Source organism: Chlamydotis macqueenii, chromosome 3 (genome assembly GCF_036417535.1).
Source record: "Chlamydotis macqueenii isolate bChlMac1 chromosome 3, bChlMac1.mat, whole genome shotgun sequence".
NCBI classification, from domain to species: domain Eukaryota; kingdom Metazoa; phylum Chordata; class Aves; order Otidiformes; family Otididae; genus Chlamydotis; species Chlamydotis macqueenii.
In genome coordinates this window covers 10,159,952-10,172,688 of record NC_141558.1, presented here as the reverse complement: position 1 = coordinate 10,172,688, position 12,737 = coordinate 10,159,952, and the positions used below count along the sequence as shown (strand labels likewise).

The window sequence follows — 12,737 nt, the reverse complement described above, 5'->3', positions numbered from 1 at the left end:
GGACAGACAAACTGGAAGGATTGAATTCCTGCAAGGAGAGCATCCCTGTCATCCCGCTTTACTCCCGAGCCACTTGGTTAAAACATCTCCAAGGAGAGGCTATAAGGTTGATGCTAAAAAGGGCTGAGAGCAGAAAATTTATGAAAGGCTTATCTTTTAACTGGGCGAGTAATACACACTTTTTGCTGCCTTTTGTTCTTTTTAATCTCTTTGATGGGGAAGAATACTACAACAGACAATCTCCTTGATTTTCAGAAAAATTTCAGCTGTCAGAAATGTTTCAGTAGAAGACGGGATTGTTTACTGGGATTTTGCAAGTTGCCAATCTGACAGCAGCTGGACTGGAATTGCGACAAATACTTGTGTCACTTGGCAAAGTGATGGTTGAGCATGCCTTGCAACCTAAGCTTGTGACTCAACAACTGACAGGAAATAAAGATCTGCCTGTTTAAGTCTCTGAAGGCTTCACAGCTGTGAGCACAGATACACACACTGCTAGGAAAACAAGGCTCTTTCTTTCTTTTCTTGTTCATTGTTTTAACTATCTGAATTTCATTAAAGAAAAAATAACCTGTATCTTATCTCTTCTTTGATGTTTTGACACCTTCACTCTCTCTCAGCTGATCAGGACAGACAGACAAGTGTTTCTACTGCTGTGTATGAATCCTCTTGGATTCAGAGGGGAAGCCATGCACGCACCTGGCTAGTCCAAAAGGCAGGTGTCAATTTACAAGTGGCTGAGGAGTAGGAGGATGCCTGAGGAGCAGCATCCTGAGGAGTGGCAGGAGTACAACCCTTCCAGCCAAGGACCAGAAGGCACAGCAGCTGAACACACATTCTGACAAGTCTGCTCTAGACCATCTGTCCAGCAGACAGCAGCTGTGCCGTGACACTGCTCCAGCCTGCACAAGTTCTCTTCCTTGGAGATGAAAATCTACTGGCAAGCATACTGCCCTCACCTATTACACTGCTGGGCACTCCATCAATAAAACCACTTGGAAAGATGGTAAATGCGGGACTCTCCTTAAGCCAATTTCTGCCTCTTTGTCAGTCATTCTCAGCAGCCCAAGGTTTCTGGCAGAGGATACAAGATCAAACATTACCACTCATTTCTCCCACAAAGACAAAAGGCTGAGGCCATCCTAGGCTCTTCTGCCACAACAGGAAAAAAAAAAAAGGAAAGGAATGGGAGCACTGGGATGAACAGTTCAGGTGTCAAACTCTAGCCTGGCTGCCATTAGGTGGCTAGGAGATGTGAAGGGGTAGGACACAACCCAGAAACAACTGCTGGCTTGTGCACCAACCTACCTCCTCCTGCAGCCAGTCTGGCTCTGTGGGGCTCCGGCTGCCTGGCTGCTCCTTCTCTGCCAATCTGTTGCTCAGAGCCATTGCCCATTTCATCTGGAGCCAGAAACAGCCCCAAGTCTTTTAATAATCTCCTTACCAACTAAACTCAGCAACGGCAAACCTCTGGCACCAGGGGTGGTTGAGCTTGACCCCAGCAGCAACTATCTACAAGGCTTTAAAAAACTTTTGACAGAAGGCTCCCAAAAGGTCAGCCCTCATCAGCCCCATCCCTTCCTAACTATTGTCAGGAGTTAGCTGCATCTGCATTTAAACACAACAGATGGAAAGCTTCCACCTACCCATGTGCCTGTCTTCCCCTGGGAAGGCACAAATTTGGATGATGAGAAGCCACGAGGGGAAATCCGCTGAAATAATAGCACAGGTAGAGAGTGGAGACAGAAACTCTCCAGGACCCACAAGGAAACAGAAGAGCTCTTGCCTGAGGAATATTCACCTCTGGGCTCTGTGCAGTTTGCCAGGAAAAACCTAGGGCTGAGTGAAGATATGCTGTCACTGAAAGATTTAGGGAGGCAAAGGAAAAAGGACTGAAGGGAGGGAACCGCGTGTGGAGGAGGGGCTCCTGGGAGGGCTGCAGAGAGCTGATGGAGGCAGGAAAGGAAAGCACAGGAAAAGGTGGGTTCTTCCAGGGTGGTGAGCCTCAGAAATTAATTGTAGATGAAGAAATAAGTGCACAGGACTGCTGCATACTTTAACCCATGAAGCAGTCACACTCCTTTTGCAAAATTGTTGCTGCTTTGTTCAAAGGAGCTGGTTCTGAGTCATTTTAATCAGCTGCTGTTTCAGGTTTATTGGAGTAAACTGAATACAAGTACTAAATCCAGTTGGTTTAACTACAAAGTGAGAGATGCTAAAGCTCTTGGCTTCAGCCTACAAACAATAAAACTCAATAGTTCATCTACAGAGGGAGAAGACAAAACCCAATTCAGTTACTGTAATGTGTTGATGTGTTTTTAAAATTCTTTTAAGATTCAGAGCTAGAAATGCCTAACTTGATCCTGCTTGGATCAAGTAAAAAAATCTACAACTAGTTACCTGAATTCCCTACAGAAAGCAAAACCCTAAGGAGCCCTCAGGGAAGACTGGAAGCAAATATGGCAGCAGGCAGAAAGCTAACCCCTGCGGGCAGAGGAGCTCAGGGTCATGCTATTTTTTTAGCAACTCCTTCACACTCTGGGACTGAGCACGGGATCTTAGTTCAACAATTTAGCTGTTAGGACAGTCCCTGGTGCTCCCCTGGCATGGGACAACTTGCCTTCTCCTAAATCATCCTTATCACTGCCCAGGAGGCAGCACAGGCCAGTGGCCATTTCCACTGGGCACTCTGGATGCAGGAAACGTAATCTGGAGGATAAGGGAATGTAACAGTATAGACACAGCCAGACACTGCCCAGTCAGCCTCCGCCAACGTGCCCTGGCATGGCTGAGCTGACCAGCACTGATGCTGCTCAGGATTCTGCTTCACACATCTCTGTTCACTCCATGCAAATCTGTTCTCAAACCGTTGGCAAATTACATCTTCTTCCATTGCAGAATTTTCAGGAGTATTATCAAGAATATCCTAGCTATGGGTGAAGAGCTCCTCCATCTTGTGGCCGTCTTCCATGCCTTTCCCTTCACAGGACTAGCCTCTTTCAGATCCAGTATTCTTGCTTCTTTCATTCCTGAAGGCATTCCAGTTGGAGAAACCCCTGCAACTGGGACTAGCCACACAGTAATATTTTGTAATTTGCCAAAAGCCAGCAGTGCAAAAAGCAATTGCTTTAAAAGCCAGCAGTGTTAAAAGATACTGCACCTTTAAAAACTCAGGTGTATTGTCAAAGTGCCATGGTAGCCTACTGAGCACGTAAATATATGTTGCTGCAAAGGTTGAGATGGATGGATTTAGAGAAGAGTGACAAAGAGCAGTATTGTGCTCACTTTAAGGAGAACAATAGAGACAAAGATAAGTCAATGTATCTAATATTGTCCCTACAATGTGGAGTAAAATACATATCTGATTTCTCACTTATAAAGGAAACATTTTAACAAAGGAATATTCTAATGATTGTGGCTTACCAGAAAAAAAAAAAAAAAAAAGAAATACTAACTTAAAACAAATAGTTTGTCTATGAGAGCCTTGTGACTTACAAGTCACTATACACTTACACTGCCAAGAAAGATGAAATAGGCCTAGAAACGTGCCACTACCACAGAAGTGGGTACTCATTCCCTGCTGCACAGCTGATGCCAAAGGGCCACCTTACTCAGTATTAGGAGTGCTTGTTCTTACACAACCTGTATATTGTGTCCAAAGCAGAAAAGATTTCTACAAATGTCCAGGAAAACTTGCAGAGTAACTGGTGACAACACACTGAGATAACAATACTCCAAACTATCAAGAAGGGCAGTGGGAAAAAAGGAGAAGACAGACCCCTCCAAAACAGAGAAACAGCAGAGAAACACAAAGTTTGTAGACCATCATTATACCCACAAAAGCTGAAAAGCAGCATTGGCAAACAAGTTGCCCACCAGACATAAAAGAGCAACTCGGATACAGCCTTGAATGCGAGGAGGAGAATCAGCACAACTGGGGCGTCTCCTCCAGGCGAAAGGAACCAGATCATTATGAGCTTCCACCTGAATGACCACCAGCAATACAAAACCAGAAAAAAAAGACCTTAGTGTAGCATTTTACCCCTAAGGCCAGTACATTTAACTGGATATCTGGTGGTTCAGCAGCACAGCAGCAGTGCTGCGCCAAATCCAAGTCACAGCCTTCTGGCCCAGGAGGAAAAGTTGTTACCAAATGAAGCGTGCTGACAACATATGGAGGCCTGTGCTACTGGAGCAGTTTCATCCTCATCCAGAAAGAAAAAAACCTGTAAGATTATGCCAAACACATGATTCGATTTAGGTCAGAGCTCCTGCTCAAAGCACCCTGGCCACCGATACTGCTTGGAATGGACTGGCTTGTTTCAGTGCTGACTTGACATCTTTTCAAAGGTTTTTCACAGGGGAAATGATTGTGGAGTGTTTTTTTTTTTTTTCTAACCTGAATCTACTATGCATTAGGGAGCAGTTTACTACTTACCCAGTCTGCATCACCTCCTTTCTCATTCATCCCCATCCCAAAGTAACTTCAAGCACATCTGAAGCACTAAAGTTGTAAGGTCTGCAAGCTCCCTCTATAAAGCCTGTAGGCACCTAACATTGTAATGGGCATAGAAGACATCCTAACATGGTCACCCAAGAAATGCCCATCCACTGACAGCTAAGCTCCTGCCTTTGGCCTCTTACCTGGACATCTAATACTAGATGGCATGAAGCTGGGATATGATGCTTATGTCCTATCTGATCTCCATTGGGGTGAATTGAAAGTATCTTCCATGGAAGCAGGGTGAGTTACAGGAGAATAGAGACAATGTAAAATCAAATTTGGGATTCTCATTTCCACTTTCATGTTTTTGCTTCAACACTGTACATGTGAGATTTATAAATATAATAACAAATACATACAGAGATATTTTTAATAGACAGCCAACCACTGGTTTACAGTGAAAAACTTCTGACTATAACAAGTCATGTTCCAGCTCTGTACCAGTGAAGACTGTACTTCTTATATAAATGAAGTTCTTCTGATTCAATAAGAACTATGTTCTCAAAAGGAATGGAAGCAACAAATTGAATGAGGATTAAACACCAGTTCTTGTCATCCTTCAATGCATTAAAAGACCAAAATAATCAAGACTTTTAAATGCTATGTCAAACTGTGCAGAGTAGAAAAGCAAACCTCTTGCTTTTTTTGGCACAGCAAGTTCTTTACACTTTATACTTTATACTTGCTGTAAGTTGGAAAATACAACATCGCATTTGCTAACCCAATAGATCATTTTCCTATCCAAAAAAGGACAGCTTCTTTTGTAAACTTACCAGCTAAGGGCCATTTTGTGGGAAGTACTGCTTTATCTAACTTCTCATTGTAAATAATCATTTAACTTTTTTAAACTCTTCTTCAACAAAAGAATAATTTTTATGCTGAGTAATTAAGCACGTGCTTTGTCAAAAGAATAATATTTAAAGTTTTCTGGTGATATGTAAAGGATTAAATACTTCCAAGTAAAAAGGACAATCAACAACTACATATGATTAGAATAGGAGGAGCAAAGTTCAATGGCCCTTCCAGTATTAGTCATTGTAGTTGACCCAACTTAGTGTGGGAGACTCCGGCTTAGAGCCTGGAGTGAATGATCTTTTTGGAAATGACACAAGGTAATTGGGAAACACCAAGAGAGGGCTCTGGCTTGTTACAAGTAGTTTCTGCCTATCGCTATGAAGAAACATTATGAAAGTACTGTCTGGGTCCAAGACAAAGAACATTCAGTAGTGGCTGGTGACTGTGGGTGGCTAAAACAGTTCAGCCAGTTGAGTCAGTCAGTGCTTACTGAAGATCAAGAACAGCTAAGTCTTTTCAACTCGGGCATCTAAAGCGTCAGACACTCTAAAAAAAGTAGTCGCTACTAATGATCCCAGCCATGGAGAAACTACCTTTGCTTTCATGCTTCAGTTGTTAGAAATGTTTTTGGGAATTCAGTGAGAAATTCCATCTTGAAGTGAAGAAACTAACTGTCTGAAAATTATTGGCCAGTTAAGCAAACCCAGATGCTAACAACAGAAAGTTTTGATTCAATTATTGTTTCTCAAGCTGTTATTGCTTATGCTTTAGCAGCATTTAGGATGTGACACCTTCAGATAAGGGAAGAAGAAAAGCCTATTTGTGAACACCATGATTGAAATATTGGCTCTTTCGGTCTTTACACTGCTATAACTTTCCCTCCTTGTAGACACAAGTGAGCTCAGAAGCACTTCCAGACACTGTAAACACCAGTGTACTCCAGAGCAGCACATCCAACACACCCTGGTGGCTTTATGTTTTGTGGTGGGACCCTGCAATGTCCGGAAAAGGGCCTACTGTAGCAGAGACTGTTCTTAAGGCGTTCACAATGTCCTTCTGTCACCTGGACTTCCTGAGGAATGTACTAAAGAGGCACTACAAAGTCTCTTCCCTCTACCGAGGCACCTCCTTCATGAACTGCAGAAGCCTCTCCCCCTCTGTGAAATTCAGCTAAAAGTGGTCAATGTTATAAAATGTTGGGATGAGGGGACAGTGGCACAGAATAGTCTTATTTGTTTAGAAAACTAGACTAAAAACTAAGTAACAAAGGCACTATCAGCCATACCTGACTAAACCAAGAGGGTCTAAATATTCTTCCTCCTCTTCCTCTTCTTTTTCCTCCCCTTTTTTGGCATTTTCCAGTGATGAAAGCTGTGAGATTAAGTCAGGTGTCTTCTCCTCTTTGAAAAAATCCAATGCCTCATTTTCTTCATCTTCCTTCTCCTTGGCATCAGGAATGTTTCTGCCCTTGAAGTCAAAGGCACTAGTAGATTTCGTGCCTGCAAAATACAATAACAGATGCAAAAATGAGTACACAGGATAACAACTATGTTTTATTTAATACCTTACATATCTTCCTGATGGTTTTGTTTGGGAAATGAAGGACACAATCAGCTTTTGTGAAACTCTTTCAACATTACTGACTGTCCCTTCTATCCACTGATGTATCATTATGTGTCTGATCTGTTTACTGATTTAGAGTAGTTAAGTAGAGAAAGAGAGAGGAAATGAACTTTATCTGAGACATAGCAGTGCATGTCTAATCTGCTTATTTATGTTCCTTCTATAGTCAATAGAAACAATAGAATTTCCACGTGGTGATTCATCTCATCCAAATAAAGTTGTCTGAGAAGGCGTTTCCCTCTGAAGTGTCTATGTCTCTCCACTGGCTACAGGGAGGTCCTACCACGTAGGTAGTCAATTTTTAAATAGCTAGTTGAGATAAAATGTCATTTATTTGGGCTAAAATTAGAGCATTGGACAGCATGAAAAAGTTTCCACACCAGCTCTTCAATTTACACTCAAAAATTAAGCCTGAAGTTCTAACTCCCTTCAGTATGCAAGACCCATCCAACTGAGCAGACGCAGCAAACTGAAATGTGTGCTTTGGCCAAGTCTTCTCACCATACTTGTTATATGGAAAGCCCAGGAGAATGATGAGAGAACTATTTCTTGCTGTGGAGTCTCTGGATGTTCAGGAAAGCAATTTAAAATAGCTAAAAATAGGCTAATGAAAACTATGATGGATAAAATTCACGGTTTCACCGTTTTGACTGTTAAAGATGGCATGGGAGACTCCTCTCAGCCAGCTTTTCACGCTTGCATCTGCCAAATCACCAAGGGTAGACTTCATTGACTAAATATGGATGCCTACACTGAACAAGTGGTCTTATGCTCCCCTTACAGGCAAGAGAGTGCTCGTCGGAATAGGCAGTGGCTGTTAGGATGCTGCTTATCTTATCCCTGCAGTCATCTGTGTTTTACCATGTTGATTCTCCCTAAACACCTCTGAATATATTCACTATGTCTCCAGCATCTGTAAGGAAAATGTACACAACCAGCTTGAGGATCTGCAGTGTATGTACGAGATTCCACCTGGTTTGGTGGGGTGAGACTTATATTATTCTAAGGCAGATTTTGATGAACAGGTCACATTACTTGCACCCAGCCTGTCCACAGTATAAAGACAGTCCAGACTAATTCAGCTGTAGCCATATGCACCATGATTAGGTTAATTAACATGAATTCTGAATTCTCTGTGCAAGGAGTCTACTGTCAAGAGAACACTCCCAGGGAAAAAAGAAAAAAAAAATCCAAAAGCTTATTAGCAAAATAATTTTGCCAAATATTATCTAATTCCTCCTCCCCCTTTGACTTACGAAGCTGCCAGTCTCACAGAACTTCTGATCTGGCCACGCTTGACACTTCTGCAAAATCGGCTGTTCACATACGGTGACTTGCTAGCAGCTTGCAACATCACTTCCTTAAAACTAACGCTACACTGAGAATCCTGCACAGTACCAGGCTGGAGTATTCCCTGCGCAGCAGCTCTCAGCTGAATTAAGAGCAGAGAGTCCATCTCTTCCATTCATTCCACGACTCCCTGCTATGCCCAAGAAACATAAGAAAGGAACGATATGAATCACTGGAAGAGGCAACAAGAGCTGGCCATGAGGCTAAGGAAAACTAAAAAAAAAAAAAAAAAAAAAAAAAAAAAAAAGAGGCCAGAGAATGGGTTTAACTAATAAAGAATCTGCCTGTTATTCAGATCTTTCTCAGGGTCAACAATTTGCTTGAGGACCCTCTTCGCCAAGGCCCACCAATTTTATTAGGAACGAAAAAGAGACAAAACCTGGAACAGTTGTTCACTAAGGGAGACTCTGCACTGTCCCTTTAGGGTCCACCTCTCCACTGACAATACATGATTATTTAGCCCTTTAAATGTACATGTTCTAAATCAAAGCTTAGGTACACGCCTAACAGAAATCAGAGATGGTGGGACAGATACCTTCAAAGTCAGCATTGTGGTACCAATGCTTCTGAATGAGGCATGTGTCCACTGAGAAGAGGAGAAAACACTAGCAAACAAGACTACGCAGCACTGTAGATGCAGAAGAGGATATTTTCAGTGACAGCCTTTGTTCTGGCATTCTCTAGTTTCTGACTACCTGAGTCAAGAACTTAATAATACTTTTATCAAGCACGTTCACGGGAGAGGGGACACTCACATCTTTTAGTTACCTAAAAATTCCAGTAGCTCAGGACTCGTCGCTAGATCCTCATCTTTTGAGATGAATTTCATTATATCATTGAACATAGCTCTTCGTTCACAGATGTCAGATTCCCCCACGAAGAGAACTTTTCTAGGCAGGAGCGGAAGCGAAGCCCGTGGATATCGTGCTGCCAGTTTCTGGTAGAGCTCCTCTATCTCGCTGTACTTCTTGGAAACCTGCAATGAAACATGCTGCCTGGGTAAGTAAGTTTCTTTACAGCGGAGACATGAGCAGCAAAGCAGAAGTTTAAGCACTGTGAAACAACCCTGGAAACTGAAGTGGAAAAAGGGAGGCAAGAGAAGCCCAGCCAGGCAGGTATCTGATAGGGAAAGCAGCCTGAACGTTTTCACTATTGAACCAGAAGACCCATTTCCCTGCCCTGGTGGGCTTCAGTGCCCTTCTTGCTGTTAAGGCGTAAAAACCTGGCACATTTGCTGCCCTGCAGAGCATCTAATACAGAAACTGAAGGGCAAGGACCTCAGCTGACCCCTGACTATCAGTTTATCCATGAGAAAATAAAACCCAACAACTTGGCCAAGGTATACATGTTCTTACACAGGGAGAAGATGCCAACAGTGAATGGAGTCATTCCTTCCGCGGACAAAGACAGGAAGCCTGAGGAGAAATAAGGCCCAAGATATTACAAGGAAAGCAACAACCACAGGAACGTTGGCTAGAAATGAGGTGGCTTCTATGCCACATTAAGTTTTGAATTTAGTGCCTTAAAAAATCAACACAGAAACCCACACACAAACAAAACACTATCTCTAATTGACATGATGGGAACAGTGGAGAGTGACTGTCATGCTTTGAGACCATAGTATTACACAGACAATACATTCATCATGGCCCTCCATGCCCCTCTAATCTATGACTGTGTTTCAATGAATACAGAGTTAAATACAAAAAAAAAAAAATCACGAAAATGCGTGCTAGTGGGGTGCATATGGGACAGATCCTCCACTAGGGTCCAGTTCTTATCCTCCTGAAACATGCTGGTGAACTCCAGTGGAGTGCATTCCAATTAATATTGCAACATAAAAGATGGAGAGACTCAAGCACTGCATCTTGGGATGGAAGAAGGTAGAGTTCTTCCACCAACACAGTGATAAAGAGAGGTGGTTGATGCCCCATCCCTGGAAATGTTCAAGGCCAGGTTGGATGAGGCTCTGAGCAACATGACCTAGTCAGGGATGTCCCTGCTCCTTGCAGGGGGGTTGGACTAGATGACCTTTGAAGGTCCCTTCCAACCCAAACCATTCTATGATTCTGTGATTCTATAAAAGAAAGTCAATCCAGCCAAAAGCACAGAAGTAGAAGGGAAACAAGTTATAGATTAACTTCAAATCCATAAACTGCATCTATACTAGCAAACTAAACAGTATCAAGGCACGTTCCCTGGCACTGGAACCTGAGAGTGTCTATTAGGAACCTTCCAGTGTCTACTGGAACCTGACAATGCCTGGCACAATTTTTACTGTGGGCAGCAAGCACTCCCCCAGACAACTTTTCAGCCCAAGATTAAGCCTGGTGCAGAGACCATTCAGTAGTCAGTCTGGGTGCTAATGTCCACTGTAGATGGTAAGAAATTTTCATATGGATGCAGCCAGACTGTGCTAGCTGCCCTCCAGGCCAGAGAACAGATCCTGACATTAATGGACACACCTTGACTAGTTTACTAAATTAGATGCAGGCATAAAGAACAATAACCACCTTAGCTTTCATGCTTCCCTGCCTTTTGCAGTAACGATCAACCAGCCCAGCTGATTTGAAAAATATTTGCATTTCAGTTGTACAATGTTCATGATGGGTTCAATGTCCAGTCACAAAAGCCAAGCAGCTCTATAGGAAAGATCTGAAGCACAAAACCAAACCCGAGTCAGCAGGAGAATGAGAACCAAGAATTTTAGACTCGTCTCCTGTAAGCAACACAGGTAAGCATGAGGACCAATGTGCCCTGCATGCAGGGTCTAACATGTAATTGAGCAGCCAAACACTAACGTGATGGCAATATAGAGATGTTCCCAGAATAAGACAATCCCCCTTTGAAAGATACCCCAAAAAGAGAGGAAAGTAATTCTAGAATTTCTCAACTGCTGTACATTTATAGTTTGCTAGGTCCTAGTAGCACTCTGAACAGGATATGATATCAGAGCCCCTCCCAAAAATGCCGTGTAGGCATAAAGGTAAGAGCAGTGAGGAATTCACTGGTACTTTTTCAAAACAATAAACAATATTGCCCTCCACCTAAAAAAACAATCAAGTCTGATTTGTGAAAAATGTTTAACATCTAATTAATTTCAATAATAAATAACAAATTAATGTCTCAAAGCATTACAAGACAGCAGCCAGTCAACAAGACTATGCCAAACCAGCTTTAAAATAGTCAAAAAGTAACACTGAACTGAGACATACAAACATTTATTTCTCAACTTAATTTTCATTCCTCCTCTATCAAACTCTGTAAATTATTCATAAATCTCAATTTATGTCTAATTACACCATTGAACCCAAAGTAAATGCACACCCTCGCGTCCCATCGCTAATTGAGCTTTTGTGAATGTGCGTGGGCTTTGAACAACACCACCAACCATAGCAGGCGACACAGCATACAAAGTGCGGTCGCGCCACATCCAGAGCATACTAACGTGCTACCCCAAAGCCTGCAGCACGCCATGCAAGCTAATATCCAGCGGTGTGGGGATGCCCTCTGCTGGGATAACCTCCCACACAGGCAAGACATTAAACATCCAGCCCAAACCTTTCCTCGCTTACCAAATACCAAAGGCGGCCCCAGCAAGCCCCTGTCAGCTGCGGCTCCTCACCGGCTGTCCCTCTGCCTCAAACCCTGGCTGTCGCTGGCTCTTCTGCATCTTCACTGAACACTACTGCCATCTTTACCTTGGTTTTGGTGCGGGAAATACAGCAGTAAGACTGGCTGAATCCAACAACTCAGACTGGTGCATTTAGAATCACAAAATCACAGAATGGTTTGGGTTATGAGGGACCTTTAAAGATCATCTAGTTCATCTCTAATGCCATAGGCAGGGAGATCTTCAACTCGATCAGGTTGCTCAAAGCCCCATCCAACCTGATCTTGAACACTTCCAGCGATGGGGCATCCACAACTTTGCTGGGCAACCTGTTCCAGTGTCTCATCATCCTTATAAAAAAAGTATTCCCTATATTCAGTCTAAACTTACCCTCTTTCAGTTTAAAGCCGAAATCCCTTGTCTTGTCACCACATACCCTGGTAAAAAGTCTCTCCCCACCTTTCCTGTAGGCCCCCTTGAGGTACTGGAAGGCCACTATCAGGTCTCCCCAGAGCCTCCTCTTCTCCAGGCTGAACAGCCCCAGCTCTCTCAGTCTGTCTTCATAGGAGAGGTGCTCCAGCCCTCTGATCATTTTCATGCTCCTCCTCTGGACTCACTCCAACAGGTCCATGCCTTTCTTCTACTGGGGACCCCAGAGCTGGATGCAGCAGCACAGGGACAACGCAGGGCCCTTACACAGAGCTGGCCAGGCCTCACAGGGTGCATTTTCTCACCTCAAGTCCCACGCATCACCCAGAGCATTCTCACACCTTTCCAGTCTGAAAGCACTGCTTTGCCATGACAATTTTGGACCCTGTCAATTTGACATACTCTGATAATTTTCTAGCAGAC

General features: G+C 43.2%; 1 protein-coding gene across 1 annotated transcript in view; it reads right to left on the bottom strand.

Moving 5' to 3' along the window:
• Positions 1-12,737, bottom strand: part of HS1BP3 (HCLS1 binding protein 3) — a 53,144-nt gene that overhangs the window by 29,449 nt on the left and 10,958 nt on the right. The window contains exons 3-4 of the mRNA XM_086745504.1: positions 9,041-9,248; positions 6,585-6,798 (exon numbers count right to left, since the gene is read on the bottom strand). Of these exons, the coding sequence (XP_086601630.1) occupies positions 6,585-6,798; positions 9,041-9,248 (422 nt within the window). The remainder of the gene's footprint in view (positions 1-6,584; positions 6,799-9,040; positions 9,249-12,737) is intronic.